Genomic DNA, 26,042 nt, shown 5'->3' on the forward strand with positions numbered 1-26,042 from the left:
ATTAACATCAATGCCTTCAATTTTCTGACAGGGGTATTAACATCAAAGTCTTCACTCTTCTGGCAGGGGTATTAATATCAATGCCTTCACTCTTCTGGCAGGGGTATTAACATCAATACCTTCACTCTTCTGGCAGGGGTATTAACATCAATGTCTTCACTCTTCTGGCAGGGTGGTGAGGTGGTGAGGTGAAATGGGGTTTAACGTCGCGTCCAAGATTATTGCACTTATATAGCGACGTGCATGCACGTGTGTGTGTGTGTGTGTGTGTGTGTGTGGCTGCTTGTACTAGCCCGGACTGATGCCGATTTATAGTGCTAGCTCACTGAGATACCATGCCGCAGTTTAACATGAATACCCCACTCAGACACAGTATACTGACTCCGAGCCGACCAGTCCTTGTTTTAGCCCCTTAATGCCGAGCGCCAGACAGGGTAACAACAAGTACCATCTTTAAACGTCTTTTGGTATGACGCGGTCGGGGATCGAACCCCGGGCCTTCCGCTCTCCGGGCGGACGCTCTACCACTAGACCACGGAGACGGTCCTTCTGGCAGGGGTATTAACATCAATCCCTTCATGCTTCTGGCAGAGGTATTAACATCAATGTCTTCACCCTTCTAGCAGAGGTATTAACATCAATGTTTTCACTCTTCTGGCAGAGGTATTAACATCAATGTTTTCACGCTTCCGGCAGAGGTATTAACATGTCTTCACTCTTTAGGCAGAGGTATTTACATCAATGCCTTCCCGCTTTTGGCAGAGGTATTAACATCAATACCTTCTCTCTTCTGGCAGAGGTCTTTTCATCAATGTTTTCATTCTTCTGACAGGGGTATTAACATCAATTGCTTCACGCTTCTGGCAGAGGTATTAACATCAATGCCTTCACGCTTCTGGCAGAGGTATAAACATCAATGTCTTCACTCTTTAGGCAGAGGTATTAACATCAATGTCTTCACGCTTCTGGCAGAGGTATTAACATCAATGTCTTCACCCTTCTGGCAGAGGGATTAACATCAATGATGTCACGCTTCTGGCAGAGGTATTAACATCAATGTTGTCACGCTTCTGGCAGAGGTATTAACATCAATGCCTTCACGCTTCTGGCAGAGGTATAAACATCAATGTCTTCTCTCTTTAGGCAGAGGTATTAACATCAATGTCTTCACGCTTCTGGCAGAGGTGTTAACATCAATGTCTTCACCCTTCTGGCAGAGGGATTAACATCAATGATGTCACGCTTCAGGCAGAGGTACCACTCTTGTAACTGTTACAGCTAATAGCCACCTCACATAGCATACACAGAAATAACTCTTCTGCAGCATCCAGGCATGAGTAGTAACAAAAATACAGCTTATTCCTTTTATGAGTTTATTGAGCATGTGACAATAAAACAACAAGCGAGCACAATGTTGATATGTTTCCTTTCTGCGAATACACTTGGACTGACTCTACTAGGACAATGGGAGTAAGCCGGACTGGACCTAACCTGTTATCAGTACACTACACTAGCACTGGGGATTCAATATCAAATAAAACACATGTCAGAATTACATGTTACATTAATAACATTTCAACTAAAAAGGTTATGATAGAATATTAAAACTGAACATAATGAATGCAATGAGATCCCTGCTCTTACAATGTTGTCATTGTCAAGAAAACAGAGCTCTGAATGTGACACTACTGCGGAAAGCATGATCATAAACTCACTTTGTACAATATAATCTTGAGTCTCTTAGACCAACACATATTACATACACATCCTGTTGGTGCCTCACAGGAGTGTAGTGAGTCAAAATCTCAACATGCCTATGATTTTCTTTACATGAGGAATATCTATAGCTGTTCTATAATGTATTTAATCACATGAACATCCCACAGAACAACATTCCTCAAACTCTGCAAACTGAACAAATTATCATGTACATCGTACGCAAAAATATATTTATATATATTCATATGATATACTGTTTGTTAAGACATGAGGGCATCATCTTTCAAAAGACTTCAGCAAATGCCCAATATATAAAGAAAATAAAAAACAATCTCTCTATGATTTCAACAGAACACTTAAAATTTGAACTTGATTTCTAAAATATCACGGTAAAACACATGCTACCAGTTTGATAGCAATGAAAATATGACTTTCTGATACAATTCACAAACTGACTCCAACCAAAACAATGCAAAAGGACAGCTCTGGGATGAATCAGTTTACCCTAAACCAACAGAAGTAGACAGACATCACTGGTGAATTATAAAAAGTTATTCTTAAAGAAATATTTTAATGATAAGAAAAGTGGTAACTTCCTTTTACTTAAAAAAAAGTTAACTTGGTTTAGGGAAACATACATGAAGAGCAGACCTGTGGCATATACAGGCTCAAACAATTGCTAAAGGTATCACTGCCTTGCAAATTTCAAATTCAACATGACACCATTTGTGATAAAATCAAGAACAAGGCACTAGGTATTGATACCTATCACATTAATGGATTAAAAACAGAATAAGTTGTCTATTACTCAAATGACCGATAATGATCAAATGCTTCATGATAAAGGCAGTCATCATGTCCTGAGATAGTGACCAAACAGATGAAATCTAACAGCATAATAAAAACAATTAAATTAATCTAAATTTAATTTTGATGGAAAGTAACCTTTTACAGGGGCATATGGTAATACATTTTAATGAGCCTGTTTATCAGTGTCAAATCCCCATAAAGTTGTTCTATAACTTTCTAAGGTATGAAAGGATAGAAGAAAAGATGTTCACAATATGCCTATACATTTCCATGGCCAACAGAATTTTTTTAAAACCATTAAAGTGTACTGCACTAGCAGAATTCTTTACTTACTTGCAGATGGTGGACACAATCCATTTCATCAATTAAGTCAGACTCAATACACTGATTAAGTCATTAGTCTAGTTTGGAACAAGATGGTACAATAAGGTAGGGTATTATTTTACTTGTGTGCAGTTGTATCGACAAGGCACAATCTTAATAATTTTACTTCAAGATGACAAATACCATAAAGGATGGAGAGGATATGTCCCATACAAATGCCAAATTGATAACAATCTACTGGGTCCATAAATGTCAATCACTCATAGAAACACAGGGATGTGAACAAAATGTATCTACACTAGTAGGACCATGACATTTCAAATGAGATAGAAAATAACTGAAAAATTCAATTGCAGTGTTAGATACTTTTGGCATCCTTGGGACCTTGAGTTTTGTGTATTATTTGAATCCCCATAATGGTTACTTGTTACACTGGAATCACCATAAAAAAAACACTCATGTGACTCTCATTTCTAATTTCATATAAATAAATTGCAAGTGATTCCATGACATTTGATTGCCAAACCAAGCAATTTTTTGTGTTAATGTTACCATAAACTGAATATAAATTAGGTCATGCCTACCAACAGAGTACTGTTTCTCGATTGGTTAATAACAGAATTGGCAGGGCTGGTATTGCATTATTGCACTGAATTAATATTGTTGCCTAGTTTTCTGTGTCCTAATGTTTAAAGAAGCACTCTGTGATGTCATTATTGTTGACGTATTTATTTACAAGAACTGACTTCAATATGTTTTTGCATTTATTGAGTTATAACGTGTGTACACTTTGCATTAATCTGCTATGCATTATTCACACCATATTGAAGTAAATGCTTAAATACATTAATCAGCATACACACCAATGACAACAGCCCAAAGACTATGTACTTCAACTGGCTCACTGGAAAATTGCTCACGTCATTCACATCTATTCCTATGCAAATGGTTATGTATATGCATAGACAATGAAATTTTACTATCACCAAGGTTGGAACAAATTTGCTTAATATTTCGGGAATTACTGTATTCGCTGTAAACACCCTGCTTCAATAAGTGCTCCCTGACCAACTTCTAGACCAGTCTGTAAATAATCTTTAGCCCCTACTAAGACCTAAAATTTACATGACAGTCCATAGTTTCTTGTATATATTACAGATATTTTATTCAAGGGGTACATAATTTGCTAGTACCGGGTAACTATTAGCAAAGACAGTTAATTTTCGCTTTCATTTTAACCTGTACCTTCACTACTGACAGATCTCTGAAAACAAACTTACCTTGTTGTCTACAGTTTTAATAGTTTGTCAATATTACAAGCACCCAAAATGATGACTACTGCAAATATGGTAAACAATTTGAATTTCCGCCAACCTGAGGATGACCTCAGCAGAATATTTTAATAATCAAAATGCCAACCGTACCAAAACGACAACCAGATGCAAAGCAATAACAAAAGATTTTACAAATTTGGTTGGTATTTAAAGAATTTACAGCCATTTGAAATTCCGCCAATCAACTAAGGGCAGACTTCAATTTTCAATTCATATTGAAATGGATATGCAAAAAATTACAGACAATGACATCATACACAAGTCAGGAAAGCCAATGTCTGTTTCATATCATGATACCTTGAACAAATAAGACATTCCCCCTAACCCCCCTACTCCCATAGCCAGGAACAAAAACACCAAGGTTCATCTCAATCCATCGGTACTGGAGAAGCAAGTGAAAAATTCAAGTTTATGGCTTTTCAAGTTTGGCTCAGTTGAGTCAAAACTCTCCATTAACCAAATTTCATACCACAGTATCAGTGATAAAACTGTCACATAAATCATAAATTTGTGAAAAAAAATAGACTAATTATAGTTCCACTTCCATGGACGTGGAATAAACGTCTGTGAAACTAATAATATTTGAGGAGCACTATATTAAAGGTAGACATCACGAGGCAACATATTCATATGTTGATGAAATAAAAGCTTCAACAATAATTGTATTAATATAAATAATAGAAATTTCAGAATGTGAGCATTCAGGCATTGCAACTACCAGTGCCTGCTGTTAGCAGGCTATTAAAATGACTCCGGTATGAAGGGGAAAATGCCGTAATCATGTCCTTTCAGTCAATGGAAGAGAAAGCTTTCTATTTATCACAATATCATTACATGGCTACAATTAGATTTGGGGAATTCTGTTTAACCACTGCGTGGGGGTAGTACTAGTGATAAAGTTGATTTCATCTACATTAATTCTGAACTGTCCTGAATTCTGGATCATGTACCACAAGCCCTGTTTAAACATGATATATTAAAACCATAAATGTGATAAAGTTATTACATAAAAATGATTATACTACTATAATTATAGTCGTAACCCTAAACAAGAAAACTCTTGGTGTTTCTTTAATCGTGAGGTGGAAGAGAGGGAACTACTGAGTCAATTGTGCAGACAATGCTGGTGAGATTGAGATTGGATAAACAGCAAACTTGCTATGGAATATCACCCGATACTGACCGTCTTGGTATCCACATGTTAGTACAAGGCTTCCATTCATTCTGCTGATAGACACAGAGACGAAAGACACTTTTTCATATTATGTTCGTGACCTTACATATTTTAAATGGCAAAATGACCTAGCACTGCATTTTCTACATCAAAACAATAAAGACAAATCATTAACAACTAATAATAAATTTACCTAGTGAATTTGAGATATGGGAAGAAAAGCCGGGCTATTCCTCTCGGGTTAAATAACAAAACTATATAAATATATACTCACACCTCATTCAAACATTCAAACATCACAGGTTGGGATACTCAGTGAAGGAGATGATCCACCATTTAAACAATTATAGCTATGAGTTAAGAACAAGAAGTAGGAAAATCAACTCGCTTTAAAAATGTACACCTTATATACACTGATATACAACAGACAAATCAACAAACAACGTTTTCTTGTATTCATTAATGAGAGAGAAAGGAGAAGAGTCAATAATCTTCCTGAGAAATATCTGAACCTATCAGCCTTTGAACTTAACACTGGCTCTGACATAGTCATCAAAGAAGAAATGAATATTCATACTTTCAAATCCTATATATTCAACATTGTATATAAATCAGATATGTCCACTCATCAGAAACCTTCGCAATTCCAACATGACCATCTGAGTAACTTTAAATTCACTACTGGAAGAGCACCAACCCTCCACAAAAAATCAGCTTCTAGGGGGAGTGATGGACTGATGCTGCAAATGACCTTTCAGACATGCCGCTAGATTATGGTGGAGACAAGCTGTAACATTGCAGTTTTGAGGGTGATAACAGAGAGCACATGTTGTGGCCAAAACAAGAAATGGTTTGATATCCAGTGTTAAGTCAATTGCTTCAGGTACAGCTGACCTCAGTTGCGACAGGTATTCATGGAAACAGCCAACAAACTCAACATACCGAATTATATGAGCATCCAAAAGTCATAATTTTGAAATTCAATTTGAATGTTCAATTTGATCCATTCAAATAGCGGATAATTATATGTTACATCTGATCAATAAAATGAACTGGCAAATGATGCTCAAAACTGTTACAAATTCCATTTGTTGTGCTGTCTATTCAACTTCATCATGCGAGATGAGTTCACTGAACGGTCACTGATTTCAATGGCGCACCTTAGTTGACATAATGTCATATCTGGGTCACAGCAATGAGGTATCTATGGTTAAATCCTCAATTCTAAGGAATTAACCTCTTTGAAAATTACATCTGATTAAATGTTTGGCAACTATTACAACAATCATATATGAGTGAATATTTGTAATTATGATCGCTTTTGAACGACACAAAATCCTCCAAATCATATTATTTCTCTTGGCACAAGTCTCTTGTATTGCTAAATGCTATAAACTTAGTAACATTTGAGAAACATTCCTTCATATACATGTCGCCCATTAGACCATATTTTCAGAGCCAGGTTCGTCACCTTCATAAACGGTTTTAAGATAACAGAGCAGAAGCTCAGTCAAAACATTCAATGACAAGGAAAAGGTTTGCAAACAATAATAATAGAAACCAATTCTATAACTTTCTGGGAAAGAATATATAATTAGAATCTCATCCAAACTTTACCCAGTCCCCAAAACGTTTTTAGAAATAATCCTCTGCTTCCCAAACATAAAACTCTTGTTGGCTCTTCAGTTAGTAAAAATCTACTGACACTTTAAACAATAAAATACTGTATAAGCAGGAATGTTCCTCTATAAGAGACAGGTTTACTATCACATCCAATTTTTCCATCAGGTAACTGGCATCCATGTTATAATTCTGGACATCGACAGACAGCACTATATAAGACACCAATGCAACAAACACTTGGTTGCTTAAAATTTGTACATGTAACAAAGTATGTATACACTGAATGCAGACTTTCATAAATTATCAACAAGCATCAACCATATCACAAATTCTTTCACTATTACTTCAAATTGTGATTCTTTAACACATCTAATTTCACAGAATTGTATTTTTTCTGAGAGAACATGTCACTGTTGACAGTTTCGTGCCATTGAAAGACAATTTCCTTGTTTTGGCCTGATCGGCAGCATTGTACACAAACCAATTTCTTAAAAGACACATTACCAAAACTCACTTCCTACCTTACTGCTAAAGTATCAAATCTTTGCAATACATGCAACCTTCCTTCTAATCCTGGTTACAAATGAACACATATTTCGACTGACTGTACAGACACGTTCTTGTTTCACCACGGTGAACATTCACAAATATTTCAATTGAAAGTGTGAGTCTACAAGATGCTATGAACATTCTTATTTCTGAGTAGGGAAGTTGGCTGGAGCAATGATGAACAAGACCCACTATTAAAATGTCTCACCTCTAAAACAAACTACTGGCAAATGAAACAAGAACTGCATCAAATATATAAATTAGAAGTCATACACAATATTATGAAGGTGATCAAGTCATTATGAAAAATGTGTGAATCGTTTGGATGCCACATCCCAATTCTGTCAACAATAATGAAGATGTTCTTTATGTCATTGGCAGAAATATGTACACTGTCTAGTTTATAGTGAAATAGCACATCCTGTAAAATAAAGCCGGCTTCAGCTATTACACTAGGTAAACACTGCATCAGGCCTGGCTCTTGACAACACTTGATACAGAAGTCATGGCCTGTGTCTTCAACATTACCATACCTCGACACCCAAGGGAACAATCCTTGTGCACTTGCTCAATATGTAAACCAAACATGCATTAAATATACATGTCATACAACAGTAGGTGCATTCATAGTGCATGTAGTCCATGAATGTATGTTGATTTGACATTTGTAGCAGTAGAAGTTGGTTTCTTGTATGTATCCGCCTGTAATATCAGTCCCGTGACCGACAACCTCCCTGATCTTCAAATGTCTCTGCTCGCCTGCTAGCAAACAGGCATGCTGCCCTATATAGCTACCATTGCCTCACCATTCTTGTGCCACAGAATCCATACTGGTTTCTCATTAGCCATGGTTCCTCATACATAATCACATCACAATACATCACATCACATAAGTACAGCACTAAGATGTTATAACGCCACCATGAGTATCATCAAACAGTATTCTTGTTGGTGGCTGGAGGAACATTGGCACTCCCATCAAAGTTAAAGTCTAATTTGCCTTCTAGAGACAACTCTTGCTTAATGATCTGATCAAGGTCACAGTCCAATCCAAATATCAAGTTTTCTATATCTATATCAATAGGTACATCTCCCTCACCGGGTCCACTGTTCATGTTGCCAGAGCCTGTGTTTGGAAAGCTTCCCGATTGTAAAGGTGTTTGGCTTCTCTGGTTGTTAAGCTGCTGGCCAAGTTGAGTTGCAAGGACCTCATCCATGTTGGAGTCTTGACTGTCCATATTGTTACATGTGGTTGAAACAGGGCCATTCAGTTGGGCACGGGAGTAAGGCATGTTCATCTGTGAGAACTGTGAGTGACTGGCAGTCGTGGTGGGCAGGGTGTAACTCATGGCGGCCCCTCCTTGGGTGAGTGCTGCTCGCAGGATGGAGTCATTGGAAGATTGGAGCTGCTGTTGCAGCACCGTGCGGGGCTGGGCAGTTGCTGAGCCAGATGCTGGGGATCCTGGAGCCTGCTGAGGAGACATCTGCCGTGGCTGTGGGGAGAGCTGGCGCGGTTGACCTGGGTGGGGCTGTGGGGAAACACTTGGACTGAACCCATTCCCGTACCCAATTGGGCTGGCCTGTTGTGGAGATCGAGAAGGTGATGTCATCTGAGGCTGTGTGTTTATAGTCAGCTGATTGGTTGTGTTTAGTTGGGCTGCTAAGTCCTGGCTCATGCTAGACTCTTGCTGGTACAAGTCTTGCTGCCCGAACAGATTCTGTCGCAAACCCAAGTTGTTGAAACGACTGTTAGAGATGGCTACACGCTCTAGGTTGCTCATCACTGTCTGAGGCACAGACTGCTGGGCAGGTGACTGAGTGTTGCGTTGCAACGACTCAGGGTAAGGTGGTGGGGCTGGGAGGTTAGCAAACTGACCACTGAAACTTCCATTTTGACTATAATTTGAATTTTGATTGAAATCAGACATAGTCAAATCATTGTTAGAACCATTCTGCATGAATTGTTCTTGTAACCCATTCCCTACCAAATCTAAACTTTCAGAACCTGTCAAACCTATGTTATTTGGTTCTGCTAGTTTCATACTGTCTACTAGAGTGTCCACTAACTGATCTGTAAATCCATCAGAACTATAACAGAAATTCCCTGAATCCACTTCAGGTCCCCATGGTATAGGAGACATTGGGGGTACCTGGTTATCATGTAAATCTGGTTCTACAGCAGCTTGGATGGGAGAAAGCCGGCCACAGCTACTAGCATTAGAACTAGCTCGTGGTCGAAAGTCAAAGCCAAAGGTTGTATCTAAAAAGTCCTCTGAAGCTGATGATGGACTGCCACCAGCCTCTAAAGCAGCTCTTAAAGCTTCCACTTTCTTCTTAACACGACCACGCTTCTTTTCATAGTTTTTGGTTTCCATGCTGCCTGCCCTCCGTCTGGGGGTCTTCCCTGGCTTGGCATCTGGGTTGATAACCCACCAAGAACTCTTGCCTGTTCCTTCATTCTGAATACGCATGAAGCGACTGTGCAAGGACAAATTGTGCCGAATTGAATTCTGGAAAACAAAAGGATAAACAATGTAAGTTACACTACAAATATTTTGTTCTCATCACTAAATGGCTGAAATATTAATCATGTGACATTAATATCAGCTCATTCTCACTCATGCTATTGATATCCATATAAAAAAATATCCTGGTCTCAAATCCTGTGAATGAAAATTAGTTACATAACCATGAAATATATGTATACTCAGTGTCATTATTGAGGGGTTAGGCAGACATGAACATGGGTTAAAACCACTGGTTGCGTTCGGGCGTGTATTTTGAGAAGCTTTTTCCATCACCTTCAATCTTTTCATCGTTTTTAATATTCATTGTCCATTTCTACAGCTTAATAAAAGCATCCAATCAGTGTGACATACATAAACAACATGTTTTTCAACTATTAACCATTTTGTCAAACATACTCAGGCCTATAAATCAGAACTTTTTGAGCAATTGAGTTTTTACTCTAGGGTTTCTATTTTATTTGGGTTATTACATTTTTCATTGGGTAACCAATATTTTTTCACTCCTCTATTCATCACTCTATTGGGTTTTTCCCCAAATTAGTGAACATTTTAAGATTAAAAAACCCCAGAAATAATGTTTTAGATATATATAACTGTTCTAAATGTATATAAATTAGTTTGTAATTGTTTTGGAAATTAGCTCCTTTGTACGCATGCTGAAAAAGCTTCATCGGGTATTTACTTGTGCTGTTTTTTTACATTTGAGTTTTTCATTTAATGCATGCATTTCTGTACAGAAGTTAATTGAAAGCAGAGCTCCAGATAAGCTTTTGGTGTTGTGGGTATTTTACCCATGCATTTTAAAATCATTGGGTATCAGTAATTCTATCTGCGTATTCAAATTTCTTTTACCCACTAGTTTTTACACATGTGGGTATTTAAGTTAAATATTTAAAAACACTATTCATCTAGTTCCCAGCAAACTGGTGTCGTGTGGGTTCGAGAGCTTTATAGGACTCAAAAATACCACGATACTTCCACAAGAAAGTGTGATGGCAAATGATCATGATGTAACTGTCATCATGGAGTTTGGCAAGGTTGACGGAATGCCCGTTTATAATTTCAAAATAAGTTGCTGATTTGCTAATCGAATACGCAGGGTTACTTCACAATATTTTGATGATACACACAAGTTTTATTTTTGTAGCGTATCTGTAATGTTCATTGCGTATTTGATACGCTTGGATTATATTTTACTGTGTATTTCTGCATTTCTGATGCGTATTTCACGCAGATACGCAGCTTATCTGGAGCTCTGTTGAAAGTAATTGGGTTTTGAATATTTGGGGGGGGATTTTACCAAATACACTGCTTATCTGTAGCTCTGTATTAACACTTGTCAGCATAGGTTCATGTTTGACACCGTACATACCTAGCTGACCCTTCAATAATGATGCTGAGTAAACATCTCTCAGTACTTGCATCCCTTAGGTACACCAGAAACCTATCATTGTGGATTCATATCCCGGTTCCACCTGATTATGTTTTCAGGTTTGTCAGCCCCATACCCGTGCTCCTGGGTTTCCCCAAACAAGGAAAGTGGTAAAAGACTAAGACCTGCATCAATTCTGGCTTTCCTCCCACATGAATGCTGACATGCGATGTTATAACTGGATATACTGTTTAAGCGGCATCAAACCCAGCTTACTCACTCAATACTTTAAATATGTTAAAAAGGACAACTGCTAATTGTCAAAATGTACAAATTCCTGATGAAAAATTATTCTTACTTTTCCCTGAAGATAGGAAATATAAATATTGAAAATCACTTAAAACGTATTTTGGATTACTGTCAGAGCAGGACAAGAGATATTCAATAACATGAATGATAACGTAACAAAACATGTCCAGTAATACTTCCTCTTCAGCTTTATGTGAATGCTGTAAAAGTACATAGCTATTTCATGAGACTCCATTCTCCTTTACTGGCCAAGTGCCAGCTCCCAGCATGAATATTCAACTTTATTCTCTGTCCCTCCTCCCTTGCCCAGCAATGTACTACAAGCCTTCAATGGCTGCTCTGACAACAGTGGCCAAAGCGAGCATTCTATGGTCAATGTACATTTGCATTTCTCACACATCTATATGCTGGAATAACAATATGCACCAGTAATGTCAATACCAAATGTTCATTCCTAGAAAGTGGGTTAATAACGTTGACCCGAGCCTGCTACAATGTCAGCCTATTTATAGCTGCCTGACTGGGAGCGCTCTCAAACCAGTATATGTGTGCTAACTGTACTTAGCTCCACACAGGGATCAATACAACAGGGTCATTCACAATGTACAAGTGGGACTGCAAGTCTTGTACAATTAAATAATACAACCATAGGCGTATGAATGTGAAATTCAATACCACTCAGTCCCTACAGATTTCTCTTTACATTTCTTTTTTAACGATCTCTATAAGCTGTCAGTGGTGGTTTAAAACAAATTATTGACACAAAAAACATCCTACATCTGAAACCACAACAGGTTGTTGGTGATCAACAGGTGCTGGATCTCTTTGAGATGCATCATACATATTAAAATACCTCTAGGGGTTGCTGAACAATATCAAATACCATGGGAATGCAATTGGACATGGTTAACTACACAACAACTATACCATGTTTAGGCAATATCTAACCTCTAAATAAAGGCCCTTTGTGAATTGTGGTTATATCTTTATCAAATTTATGAGATTCTTTTGAAGGATTTGATAGCATAGTGCATGTCCTTCAGAATAACCTCAGAAGTAGATGTATTTATTGCAGAAAGGCTTTATGTCCCAGCAAGATTGATTGATGTTGCAAGCCCAGACAATGGCACCCACAGCTGCTACTGAGGACTTTCTTCTTGTTCCTTCACAGTGTGTACGTGTCTCATGTCCCGTATTGGAAGTTACCAACTCCTTGTCTTGAAACAACCCCTCTATGCATGTTCTGATAAGTTGTTAATACACATTGGGAATCAGTGGTACTTAGCCATGATGAGAAGTAAACTGTGATAATAAAACTAAGAAAAGATTGACTTCATAGCCTTCCCAGCATGCCTTTAACATAGGCAAACTGCCTTGGGCAAAAAAGCTGGCGTTCACATAAATCTAGTATCTCTCAATTTACACATCAGAAAATGCTAAGAATTTGTCACAAGAGCCAAAAGATACAAAACACGGATAATAGCATTTCTATCTGCCATACAGGGCAATTCAAATGAGCAGTAACTGAAAATGTTCAATGTCTATTTGTCGTAAGTATTTTACTTGCATATATCTGCCATATTTTTCAAATAATATACTGATGGAACTGTATGATGTTTTTTTAAATCTTTCCTGGTGTGTATAAGAAAACGTACAACTGTATGGATAACTTCTGTTTTATTGCATTAGCGACGTTTCGATGTCGATTCTTATTCCGTTCTCAAGCTTGAAGAATATGACTGCCACATCTCCATCTTACAAACCTTTTGATTGGCATTCTAGAAGATGGAGAGTAAATAAGAAAATGTACAACTTTATGGATAACAAGTTCTGTTTTTTTGCATTAATGACATTTCCATGTAGATTCTTACACTGTTTTCAAGCTTGATTGATATGACTGCCACGCCTCCATATTGAGGTCACACTCACTGTTTGATTGGCATTCTAGAAGTTAGTGATCAAATAAGAAATGTACAACTTCATGGATAACAACTTCTGGTCTATTTTAAACTAGGGAACAGTGTAACCGAGACATTGTCATCCATAATGTTGTATGTTGTCTGATTTACTCGCCAACTTCTAGAATGCCCAATCCTGTTAGTCGCCTCTTAAGACAAGCATAGTTGCCTTTTACAGCAAGTATGGGTTGCTGAAGGCCTATTCTACCCCGGATAATCACTGGTCAGGCTCGCTGACTTGCATGTCATCGTCTCCAAATTGTGTGGATCGATGCTCATGACGTCAAACACTGGATTGTCTGGTCCAGACTCAATTATTTACAGACCGCCGTCATATAGCTGGAATATTGCTGAGTGCGGCGTTTAACAACAAACAACCAAGCATACAAACTAGAATGCCAATCTAACAGTTTAAGAGTGTTGAACTAACCACTATGTCAGCTGTCAAAAGAGCATGTTTAGTGGACAAAATTTCCTGCCCGGGTGATTCCCCACACATTTTTGTTATTCAGATTATTTAATTTTCAGGATAATGATATAAAGTTGTCAAAAACATGTAGTTGCATTCGATATCAAGTACCTTCAAATTCTAAGTTTCACAGATTTAAAAATAGAAAATTTATAAAATCCCTGTGGTTGCTACACCAGGTAATACAGAGGCGGATACAGCTTTTTTTAAAAGGGGGGTGCACAACTAAGATCTATTTATTGTCTTTGGTGGTAATTTATACAGAAATAAAGAATTTTTTCGAAATAAAAAGGGGGGTGCGCACCCCCCCTCTGTATCCGCCCATGTAATATACTGTACCCAAGTTATGATTTGGCTACATTAGCTAACTATGTCTTGTGGAAAGTCTTTTTTGGAAAACAAAAGTCTTTTGGAACAGATCTAGTTTGGACAAATTACACCCAATAGGACATGTGGAGTTTATCTTGGTCCAATGTGACTGGAATTTGAACTAGAGTGGCTGTGGCAGGATGATTCAGTGGAGAAAATATGTGTTTAGCAACTAAGAATTAGAAAGTTTTCTTCCAAAAACATATACTTATGTATTCTAATAAATGCAAAAGTGATTGTATGTACCAGACTTGAAACAATTTGACCACACAGGCAGCCCGCAAATCATTCATTTGTACATGTATCGTAATAAATGCTCAAGCACTATTTGGTAAAAAGGGGGGACCTGGGGTCACTGCTGTTTGAGAGCATAAAGCATATAGTTACCCACTGACAAGATAAAATTATTGCCCTTTGAAATAATCTTGCGTCTGTCATTTGGTGAGTGTTGGACTGTTGTCAAATGCCTTTTAAAAGTTCCAACTGAGAAAGTAACTTGGGTCAAGAGCAACTTCATTTTGATACTTTGTAAATAAAAGAGCTATCAGAAATATTTGCAGACAGATTAGGGTAAGTGTTTTGCTGTGAGTGGAGTGAACTGTACTCAGTGACTGGTGTGGGAGTGTCTCCTGTTCCTGCCTGGTAGCACCTCTCACCTTGCCTGTCCCTATCACAGGAATGAGGACAGCAACATAACAAATATGCTAAATATCCACACAAGTCTGGCAAAACTGGTTTCTCTTTCACCATTGTTTTTTTGCAAAACCAAGTTGTAAAACTATTCATAAATGACAAAATCTTAATTTTGGTCTAATATAAAACTTCTACTGTATTCAAAACATATTTTTTTCAATTACATACATAAACATACAGGATCCACATTTAATCAAGTTCTTTAGCCATAAAATTGTTTTCATGGACACAAACATAATGACAATTGATACCAACAAAATGACAGCCATCCCTTTTCCCACCATCCTTGCATGCTTACAATTGTAAAAAATAATAACTTTAATTCCTGTGAAAACGATAGGAACTTATGATATCCTAACTAGCTTAATATATTTGCAAAGTTTCAATGAAAAAAAGTGAAAGGTTTGGCACCAGGAAAAAACCCTACCCCTACCCCTACCCTAATTTAACTTGTTACCTTGGAAAAGCAAACGAAAAAAAACAAACCACAAACATCAAAAGCATCAGTTCTGAGACCACTTGTGATCATTGGAGGTCCAGTGCATGTTCTTGGACATAAGTGAAGGGCAATAACACAGTAACATATTAATTACCAATGCTGGGTTTTGAACCCTATGAACAGATGTAGTGTACATCAACATCCCCTATGTTTTCTTGCGGTTTCCGAAAAACCTTGTCCCCACCAAAGACTGAGTGAGCCTAAAAATACATCCCTCATTGCACATTGGGGCAAGGGGATAATAACCATGTTTTGGTGACATAAATTTCTTTGAACTACATACACTATTTGAAAGTTGTACTAGTTTTGAGTGACTCTTGAGGGGAAGTAATTGTGAAAGCATTACAGGAAACTCTTTCACTCCAATAGAAACTTCATTAGTCTTTCAAATATGGCAACTACAATTTCTTCCCAGGTCATTTCATATAAATATTAATACCATAATAAGAATGCTTGCTTCCCTGGGTAGACAGGAGTTAAATTGAACTAGTTGACCAGTGGTTTATGTCAATTTAATTGAATTTGGAAATACAAATAAATTGTCTTTCCAGCTTTTCACTTGTCTCTGACGTCTACTCGTGGCAGTTTTTGATCCTGCTTCTCATCACTTCTATTGAGAGAGAGGATTCATTCAGGACCTCTGTGATTCCAACATTCAGAGACAGCAACCTAAATTCTAGTATAAACTAAGTTCTATTCCCAAAACTGTTGATGGTCCTAGGCTATGATTTTAACCTTGCCTCGTTGCACAGTAATCATGTTGGTAATGGGCAACATTGATTCAAATTACAATAAATGTTTTACGGTATTGTGAACAAACTGTAACAGACATTTATGAATATTGACTTTCGACAGATGTTGTTCTCTATATATCTTCTTTGAGTTCAATTGACTTCATGGGGGAAGGCCCAGAAAACCAAATAAAAGGTATTTAATAAAGTGAGTCAATTAACTGACAATTGCTTTAAACACTTGTACATACATGTACTTATATGAGAAAAAATTTGTTTTTTGTTCACAATAACAATGTATACCTCAGTTGCCATTGATACATACATAGCATACATGCATGTATCAAGGCACAGTATTGTGATGCACTCATACACTAGTGTCTATCCTTAAGAGAAGATAAGTACTCCCTTCTCCTTAAGAGAAGATAAGTACTCCCTTCTCCATCTATAGTGTATACGTATACATGTATGTACACGCCTTAAAAGTAGCCATGACCTCAGAGGAAACAAGTTACTTTCCAACATCTATTATAAATTATTATTCTTGAAGTAAAAGGAAAAGAGGTCAGGCATTAGATCAAAGTTGTGTCCATGGGGATGCTGTGAATTATGTATGCTATCAAATCACTGGAGTGCAACGAAAGTACTTGGGGCATGCTTGAGTGATTCAACACGTTCTTGACCTAGCGAAACAACCCGTCAGTGCCCAATTCTATAAATTGAAAAGTATGATTTATTTCAAAATCTGAAGAAAAGAAAAACAGTTAGGATGATCTGGATAAAACCATGACATTTTATATCTTATACCAAGTAAAAACAAATATTTAAGATAATCACAAATTAAGATATAACTTTTTGGTGACACATACTTTAAAATACAATTTACATAAACTCTACCATCCAGTACCCTGTCATAATATTACAATAACTCTCTAAACAAACAAAGTTTTTGACATATCTATGACAGATAAAAAGAAATTTTAAAAACACCCAAACAACAACTTATCAAAATATACTTTTCAGCAAAGGACATTTAACTGTACCATCCAGTGTTTGAATTAAGAACGGTAGCCAAGGGGTTCTTATCATATTGCAAATATCAAAACAATTTATGATTTAGGCGTTACCTAGATTCAATTACTATAACAGTAACCCTTAAGGACTACATTTAATTTCCAAAACTGCCATTCATACAAAAAAGAAAGAAAGTATTCATCAAGTTATGGTATGTGAAATATAATTTCAAAAACTAAATGAAGAAGTAATTATTATGAATCTATGACTAAAACATTGAAATTCAAAGCAGTGGGACAGATGGGATGACTCATTCTGACAAGTTAGTGCTATGATAAACTATCATATTACATATTGTATAAATGTAGGTTAGAGCAGCTTAGAGTTGAGTGAGAGGTGGAAAAAAAGGATGTCAACAGCCCTTACATTTCAGTCCATAATTATGACACAGGTTCATCAAACAATCATGCTTTCACATGTTATATCTTGGAACGGGACTAGCAACAAAGTGTAGGATAACTTGACACAATAAGTGTTTCTAACTGTTAGTCTATGTTGTAATGTTTGCTTACAATTACTACATTGTATACATTGGGAACCCACGTGACTTATTCACGCCAATGTTTGTAAACAAAGAGATGGGAATTTCCACGTTAGCTTCCAAATCGTAAAGATCCCGTTAGCTCGTGCGGTTGATGTAACGAACTGATCACACAACTGAAATCACACATTAATTGTTATCTGTCACGGTTAATTAACGGGCTGTGAGTAGGTGACAGTCTGAACAGATTATCTCCGACGACTTGATCAGTGTAACTGTAGTGACATAATCAGTTAACTACTGGGTGTGACAAACGATCAATTATAAACTTCAAGAGTTGTCTTTACAAAGGGAAGAGTTAATTTTAAGCGTTTGAGGAGACCTGCAGCGAGCGAGGGGCGTTCTCTGCAAACATTCTACTCACGTAAACTCGTGTCCTGCAAGACGTGACCTTTAACATAATACGGAACCTGAAAAGTGACGCACATCCCCCAAATCGGAAGCAGTGGTGACAGAATGTACGCTACTGGTGTTTTAGTATATCTGACTATAACTGTCACTAACATATTCTCATCATATACAGTGAAAGAGTCACTGACCTCCTTGCAAACCTTCACAATCTTACGTTTGCTAATTAGGTCGGATAATATTGCACATAAAACTAACCTTCCAACCAGCTGAGCTCGTACTGTCGCCTTTATCTTTGAAATAAGGAACATTCTGTACCATCCAGTCGTATATTTGAGATAGAGTCAAACGCTTTTCAGGTGAACTTTGGATAGCTTTCGTTATCAAATCCGCATATGATAAGTTTCCCCACGCATTTCGTCTTGACCCACTCTTTTTAGTGTTTAATCCGAGTGGATCTTTTTCCTTGTGATTTTCAGTGGAAGAATCCTCTGATACGGGGCTATTCTGGGCATCAAGAATCTCCCGATTAGGTCGAAGAGGCCAGGTGTTAGATCTTGCCCTAGTTTGAGGCTCGAAATTAGGATCTATGTCTGCAGCGTCCATCTTGCGTTTTGCAAATGAACGTAACACTTAATATCTAGAACACACCACGGTATTCGTCTTCAGCCCGCATATTCCACACTTCAGACAAAGTTAAACATCCATAGGCTCGTATAATGGAACTGCCAACAGTCACTGACACTCCAATCTGCGATGTAATATGGTATCCTAATGCTGGCTAGTGAGCTATCATCCAACATACCATACGGCCATTACTTTACTCTACTACCTCGCTCCAGATCTTGGGGAGACCTGATGACGTATTTGTTGTCACGGGTGATTTGCATACATGTGGTGGTGATATCATGCGCATGTGCGCAGTCGATATCTGCGCAGACGGGAAACTTCCTCGCTCCGAGCTCGTCCTAGTTTCTCTCGCAGCTAACGTGACATTGGCAAATCATAACAGTAAGTTGGCGCGTGTTGCACGCACAGATTTATGCCGCCAAAAATGCGTATACGTTTTTGTCCGTGTACTGCCAGCTGATGGGAATTTCTCACACAAGCATAGTGCGATAGCCTTGAGGCTTTTACGATAAGAAAAATACTTGTAGCATCAAAACTTAATACCTTTTGAAGCGAATATTATGTTAATGATGAAACATCTACAAAACTGTAACGAAGAACAACAGAGACTTTTCGGAACAAAGATAGGACAAATGAACATTTTAAACGTTAATGATATAAAAACCTTTCGACGACCAGTGAAAAAACAGTGGCGTGTCACTGAATTGCATTTAAAACTAGATCTAGTTGAAGTACTTTAAACAGATTAACAACCTGTATCAAACAACAAAGTATCGACAGTATCGACAGTTTGACAACCAAATGTAGCGGCTGTCAAAACTAGATCTACAAATATACTGCAATAAAAATAACCAGCAGATTCGAAAATACCTTGAATAATCTTTATTTGGATTACCTTTCGCGGCTGCTAAACATACAAATAGACTGCCATAAAAATAACCAACAGATATGAAATAAAAATGGAATGATGTGGTCGTACCTACCAAGATAGTCACATGTGTAGATATGCCTATAAAATACACCACAACCTTATCCTGTCGCCCTCTGGGTTAATAGAACTGTAGAGACAATTCTAGGGTATTAAGGAGCACTTTTCTCTAAAATCGTTGTAATTTATTTTTTATTCTGAAATACACAACACGTCTTTGCACAATTCCAGCCGCGTAAATCTTCAAACGAGGACTCTAAAAGAACTGAATATACACCACCCAAAATGCTCACTGTTAACTGTTGGGGATTTTTAGTATAAATGATGCAAGTGCAAGTAAAGTGAAGTACATTTTGTCCTCTGAATTATTATATTCGGGGTAAGTTTCATTGCTTTCTTTTCATGCCCTTAAATTTCATTCCACGACGATATGACACATCCAGACCGCAGTCAATGTTTTACAATAGTTATATATACATCTGACCACCCATGTTCATTCACACACAAAAAAGTCATGTATACGTGTTGTCGCTGGATAGAAACACATTATTGGTGATATAAACACAGGACAGCTAGGATGATTTTGTACTGTGTTACTGCCAATAACTACTGTGAATCGAACATTATTACTATCTTACGAATAATCTAACTGTTTGAATACGGTTAAGAACGTAAAGATCACATAAAGAAATCACGATTGTGTAGTCTTTATTCATCTTGGAAAACCAAAAATATGTGCATGCCACCGTCTTGTACTAATGGTAAAAGGCGACTAACGGGATCGGGTGGTCAGGCTCGCTGACTTGGTTGATGCATGTCATCATCCTAATTGGGTGGATCGAGGCTCTTGGTGTCAATCACTGGATTGTCTGGTCCAGACTCGATTATTTACAGACCGCCGTCATATAGCTGTAATATTGCTGAGTGCGGCGTTAAACAACCAACCAACCAACTACTAATGGTATTGGTGCTGGGCAGTGATAATTTTCGCATTTGAATATGTTGTTGTTCGTGTTTATCTCCATCAATGATTTTTGTATTTCACAACTAAAAAAAAACAAATCACGTTGGAAAATTTTCTGAGGTCCGAAAAGACTTAGCTACTGACAAAAACGATCAAGGAGTTCAAATATATTTGTGTCCAACGTTCCATTTGTGGGATTTTGCCTGCAATAAATTACATTTGATTCGTGGTTTTATTTCATGTTGAAAAATGTTTAATAAAAAAATGTTTAATAAATATTTATACACCCATGTTTGTGGCTAAAACGAAACAAACATGTAATGGTTACTCGATGGTGATGTATTTGATACTGTATCATAGTTGTGTTTCGGCGACTGTTTTCAGTATACTAACGTTTTGTTAACGTTCCTAATTTTTTCGTCATATTCAATTTTCAAGTGTATAAACTCTTATGGGAGGCAGTTTATTAGAACGCGATCCCAAGTCTCTAATTTTATAATACACACATATGACAGTGTATTTAGAATTACAGTGCCTTGCTGCCTGTATGAATCAGATCTACTTTTTGTTGCCACAATAACTTTTAAGTTACAGTTCGCAGGGTAAGCTGAACTAATACTGATTGATATTCCCTTTATTACATCGGTGACAAGATCGTCCAGTTAAAACACATCTTGAAACTTGCCACCTAAATGATGCAGTGAGCTGTGGTTGTTGCGCCGGACTGAAATAAGTTGAAGATTGTACGTTAGCTTCACACTATTCATCGTGACCGTGTATGTTAACCTGTAAGATTTGTTTGTTTGTTGTTTAAGACGCACACAGCTCCAGCTATATGAAGGCGATCTGTAAATAATCAATCCTGTCCAAACATTCCAGTGATTGACATCATGATAATCAATCTATGCAACTGGGATACCATCAACATGCATGTCTCAACCAAGTTATTAACTTGAAGTGACAATGAAGTGCATTCTTCGACAACTTCTATTGTAACGACCACCTATACCAGATGATATAAGTGCTTTGATGCTGAAAGTACATAGGAATTTTTATTTAAAGAACTAAAATTACTTAAGAAGAAAGCTTACAATTTGTCTCATCAATGCTTTACAGGAGAGTTATTGTTTACAGTATGAAATCCATCAAGACTGTGTATATGATGCTAATGAAACTGATGTACTCTCCCATAATAATAGCTGGTATATATCCTAAAATACAAGATCAGACACTTTTATCTTAAAAATCATTTAGAGTAATTAAATTCTAAAGACACATTGCATAATCAAGTATATGACATTGCATTTGTTTAGAATTACGTATCGGTGACATATTTGCTCATTCTTGAAAAGTATTATCTAGATTTTATTCTGTAGATACCAAAAGATACAGTACAAAATACAAAAGACTGCACCTCTGGCCCACTTGTTTGTTAACTCAAAGTAAACATTTGGAATGTTGGAATATATCCCTGTGCTGGGGATAATGAGAGGATGATTGCCAATTTCCACATGTAACACTTTACGGTAACATTTTAATTTGAATGAACAAATGAATCTGTATCCGATGTATGATAACATCACACTAAATCACACTAGGCTAAGCTATTGTGGGGGTTGATCAGTAGTCTGGTTATAAAATTGTCCTTGTCACCGAAGATCTGGGTTCAAATCCCAGTGTGTGAACCCAATAACTGATGTCCCCTCCCATGGTAATGCTGGAATACTACCGAAAACTAAAGCCAAACTCACCCAGAAAGACACTGGTTTATTCAATAACCTATGAAACAATACTCACTGATATATTTGTTACACCTGTGGAATTAGGCTCTGAACTTGTCTTGGTGTAGTAATGATGACAAATCACATGACAGGGAAAGGAGTTCAATAAGGAGCTGAGTTCTAACATCACTGTTCAATAGTAACTCCCTTCCCTCATTGCTGGAAAACAAGTGAACAACTGATGGATTAATATCATTAATGTCATTTATTCCGGATACTTTACAACCTCTTCATAATTTTCAATTTTTGAGACATGAAAGCAACAAAAAGATGAACACCCAAGAATGTGAAACTCTATTTGCACAACAACAAAAAAGAAAAACAACAGAAGGAAGAAAAAAAATAAAAATCAAACTTTTGGAAAGAAGATTAAGAACAATAGAACCAAATAATAACTTTTCCATAACAAGGACGGGTCTATATAAGGATGACGTACCACAGCCAAGCTTTTGTGCATGCAATCTTTCGTGTTTTCTCACCGTGTTCCTTCGGTTTCAAGCTATGTCATGTGATTTTAAAGTGTTAAATACCCAAAGGATTTCATTAACACATATAAAGGAGTAATCCTACCTAGGTTTAGGAACATATATACTTGCCCAGTCAAACTTACTATATATCCAGTACATCTGAAGCAGGTTTCAATGTCACATCTGCAGCAAAGAACAATTTGGGAAAGATTTACAGGACGTTAACCAACAGCTATGTAAATTAGCAGATCAATACAAAATAGCATAATTTATGATATACCAACCAGTAAGGAGTGTTTGAATTATTTCTCAGAAATCTGAAGGTAGGTATTGACCTAAGTTTGAGGAGTTAACAATGCTGAATTGTAACTTCAAAAAAGGTTCAGGTCTTTTGATTAATGCATCCTAGTTTTCAGTTGATCAATGTTTAACTCATTTCTATAGGAGTCATTCATTCATTCACACAACACGACTCACACAGGATGTACAGATATGACAAACCTTGTTCCTCAAGTTCAGTAAGTAAATCTCCATCCTAAAGCAGAGATACACATATGTAAGTGCATGTATGTCACAACTGCTTTCATACACATCAGTCTATCTTTACATAAATATGTTATTAACAATCATTTTCGTCTGAAAAGTTACTGAAGATTAAGGGTTTCTGATATTTTCAAGTTAAACATGGACCAACATCATTTGGAATATTTTTACCCCAAATACTACTTTTTAAAATGAATGTTTAGCTATGATAATAGATCCCTTCGAGAAAACATTCAGCATTTGCATTTGCATTTATTTTGATATGGTAACAAAAGTCATCAAATTAATTATATGTGGATGATTGTACCTGGTACCCATCACCATGAGATGTTGAATTAACAATTTGCCGTACATGGCTCTGTTGCTCAGAAAACATATCTTGCATAGATGATGTAAAGTCCTTGACATGATGCTCAAGCTTTTCTCTGAAAAACTTTTCTGAAAAGATAAAGACAAAAAAAGCACCCTTACAGACATGAAATGGAAAAAGTCACTATGATATTGTCTGTTTTCTTTGAGACAAAAAAGCTATACGGAAGTACTCTTTCAGACAAATGACATATTTGTACTCCTCTTTAAACACATCTTTAAGTCCTTGATAATCCAGTGTTAAAAATATTAAAGGAGGTCCTTGAGTTCTTGATGTTTGCTCCTATAGTATTTCAAATTAGGGGCCCCCAAGAACTTGAAGTTTTCACTTTGGGGTGACGAACGACCCCTTGACTTTCATTCTTAATTTCAAACACTGTATCCCAATGGTTTTTGTACTCTTTTAAGAAATTTAATATCACAAATTTAATATCACAAATTAATTTATAAGAAGCCTCTGACTTAAATTAAGCAATTAGAACATGTCAATTCCTCATAATGAAGCTTAATATCTGCCCTTTGTGGAGTAATGGATAGAAAAAACAAAAACAATTGTAGAGTATTGAATTTGTCAAATGTCATACCAAAATGATAGAGAAGGTCCTCCACTTCATCCACTCCTTGCATGCTGTCATCTTCATTGTAGCTCCAATCGATGATAGGCTTAGATGGAGAGTCCTCACAGCTCACATCCTTTGAGGCACCTTGAGGATTCTGTCTCCAGGATTTGTCAGAACCTTCCTCTTGAAGACAACTACTGTCATGGCTGGAGTAGCCCATATCATTGTCAAACTCAACATCACAAGAAGAATTCATAACCTCGATGATTTCTGGAACTTCTTGTTGGTCAGGTAAAAGGGATGACTCTTTCTGAACATGACAGTAAGAATGAACATTAGACTGTATTCTCAATTCTAAACAAAATTAATATTCAGTAATAAAACTTATATTTTATTTTGACAAGTCAGCAAAAATGATCTGCCAAAGAGTTGTCACTTATCTCATGGTAAAAGTGGTAGTCCACAAGCAAAGGTCACTTGTCTTTCCTAAACTTTTTATTTTGACTAGTCAGCAAAAATGATCTGTCGCAGAGTTGTCACTTATCTCATGGTAAAAGTGGTAGTCCACAAGGAAAGGTCACTTGTCTTTCCTAAACTTTACAAGTCTTGGACTGATAAATAGACTGTTTAATGTTTATGTATATCATGACTGTTTTAATATATCATGAATCACACTACTTTTAAATTTGTAATATGAGAAATCAATTACAATACCAGAATATATCATGGAGACCTATAAGCAAAATGTATGAAGGTTAAAAAATTACTATGACATTTATTATCGTATGTATAACAGAAAGTAGACACTTAATGCTACACAAATGCCTAATTAAACTTCACAATTAGGTATGAAAGTCAACATGTTCCTATCATAACTGTTGTGTTTAAAAAATAATATTTAGAGTACTTAGATTAAAATAATTTAACAAAAAATCTCCATAACATTGGTATCCCTTATATTTTTTAACACTGTAAGGGATGTCATTCAGCAAACACATCATGACTCCATTTGTAATTGAAAACTGCATAGTCTTATTAATCTCTCTTTCAGTAAACTGATACACAGAGAAATTATCATTATCGACAAATAAATAATATAAAATAAGATGCAAATGAACCAAAACTGATATTCTTATTTGTCCAGCTCCTGGTTCTTTAACTTTCCCAAATGCAGTTTAAAACGTCTAAATTAGAAGATATTTCTGATGGGGTAGCCAAGTTGTCAGCACACTCACAACTAGAATCAATAAGCAAGCTATTTGGATACATTTTAATTGGCAAATGAACAGTAGCCATATGCCTCAAAACAGCATTTTCATTCAAATAATGAACTTTTTACAGAACTTACCAATTTGAGAAAAAAGAAAATATCAGGA

The 26,042-nt window shown here is 36.7% G+C and overlaps 1 protein-coding gene across 4 annotated transcripts; it reads right to left on the reverse strand.

Annotated features, from left to right (window-relative positions):
* Window positions 1–1,359: 1,359 nt before the first annotated feature.
* On the reverse strand, window positions 1,360–24,141 carry LOC124147655 (forkhead box protein O-like). 4 transcript variants are annotated; one of them, XM_046518338.2, is made up of 5 exons: window positions 24,045–24,101; window positions 23,696–23,729; window positions 23,338–23,377; window positions 22,744–22,886; window positions 1,360–10,043 (listed from the first exon to the last, which is right to left on the reverse strand). In XM_046518338.2, the coding sequence occupies exons 4-5, from the start codon at window positions 22,852–22,854 to the stop codon at window positions 8,466–8,468; spliced, it is 1,689 nt and encodes a 562-aa protein (XP_046374294.1). In that variant the 5' UTR covers window positions 22,855–22,886; window positions 23,338–23,377; window positions 23,696–23,729; window positions 24,045–24,101; the 3' UTR covers window positions 1,360–8,465. The 4 variants fall into 4 exon arrangements, with proteins under 4 accessions (XP_046374294.1, XP_046374296.1, XP_046374295.1 ...); XM_046518340.2 differs by lacking the exon at window positions 23,696–23,729 and having other exon boundaries at window positions 24,045–24,141; XM_046518339.2 differs by lacking the exon at window positions 24,045–24,101 and having other exon boundaries at window positions 23,338–24,009.
* Window positions 24,142–26,042: the final 1,901 nt, after the last annotated feature.

The sequence above is a fragment of the Haliotis rufescens genome, unplaced genomic scaffold (assembly GCF_023055435.1).
Source record: "Haliotis rufescens isolate VD_foot unplaced genomic scaffold, xgHalRufe1.0.p SCAF_32, whole genome shotgun sequence".
Classification (NCBI taxonomy): Eukaryota; Metazoa; Mollusca; class Gastropoda; order Lepetellida; family Haliotidae; genus Haliotis; species Haliotis rufescens.

Bases quoted from the DNA above. Each gene is read 5' to 3' on its own strand.
- LOC124147655 (XM_046518337.2), bottom strand. From the start codon at position 19,030: ATGGACGCTGCAGACATAGATCCTAATTTCGAGCCTCAAACTAGGGCA. The intron at 10,044-18,682 runs GTTAGTTTTATG...TTTGTTTTCCAG, and splicing joins CGAGCTCAGCTGGTTGGAAG to AATTCAATTCGGCACAATTT.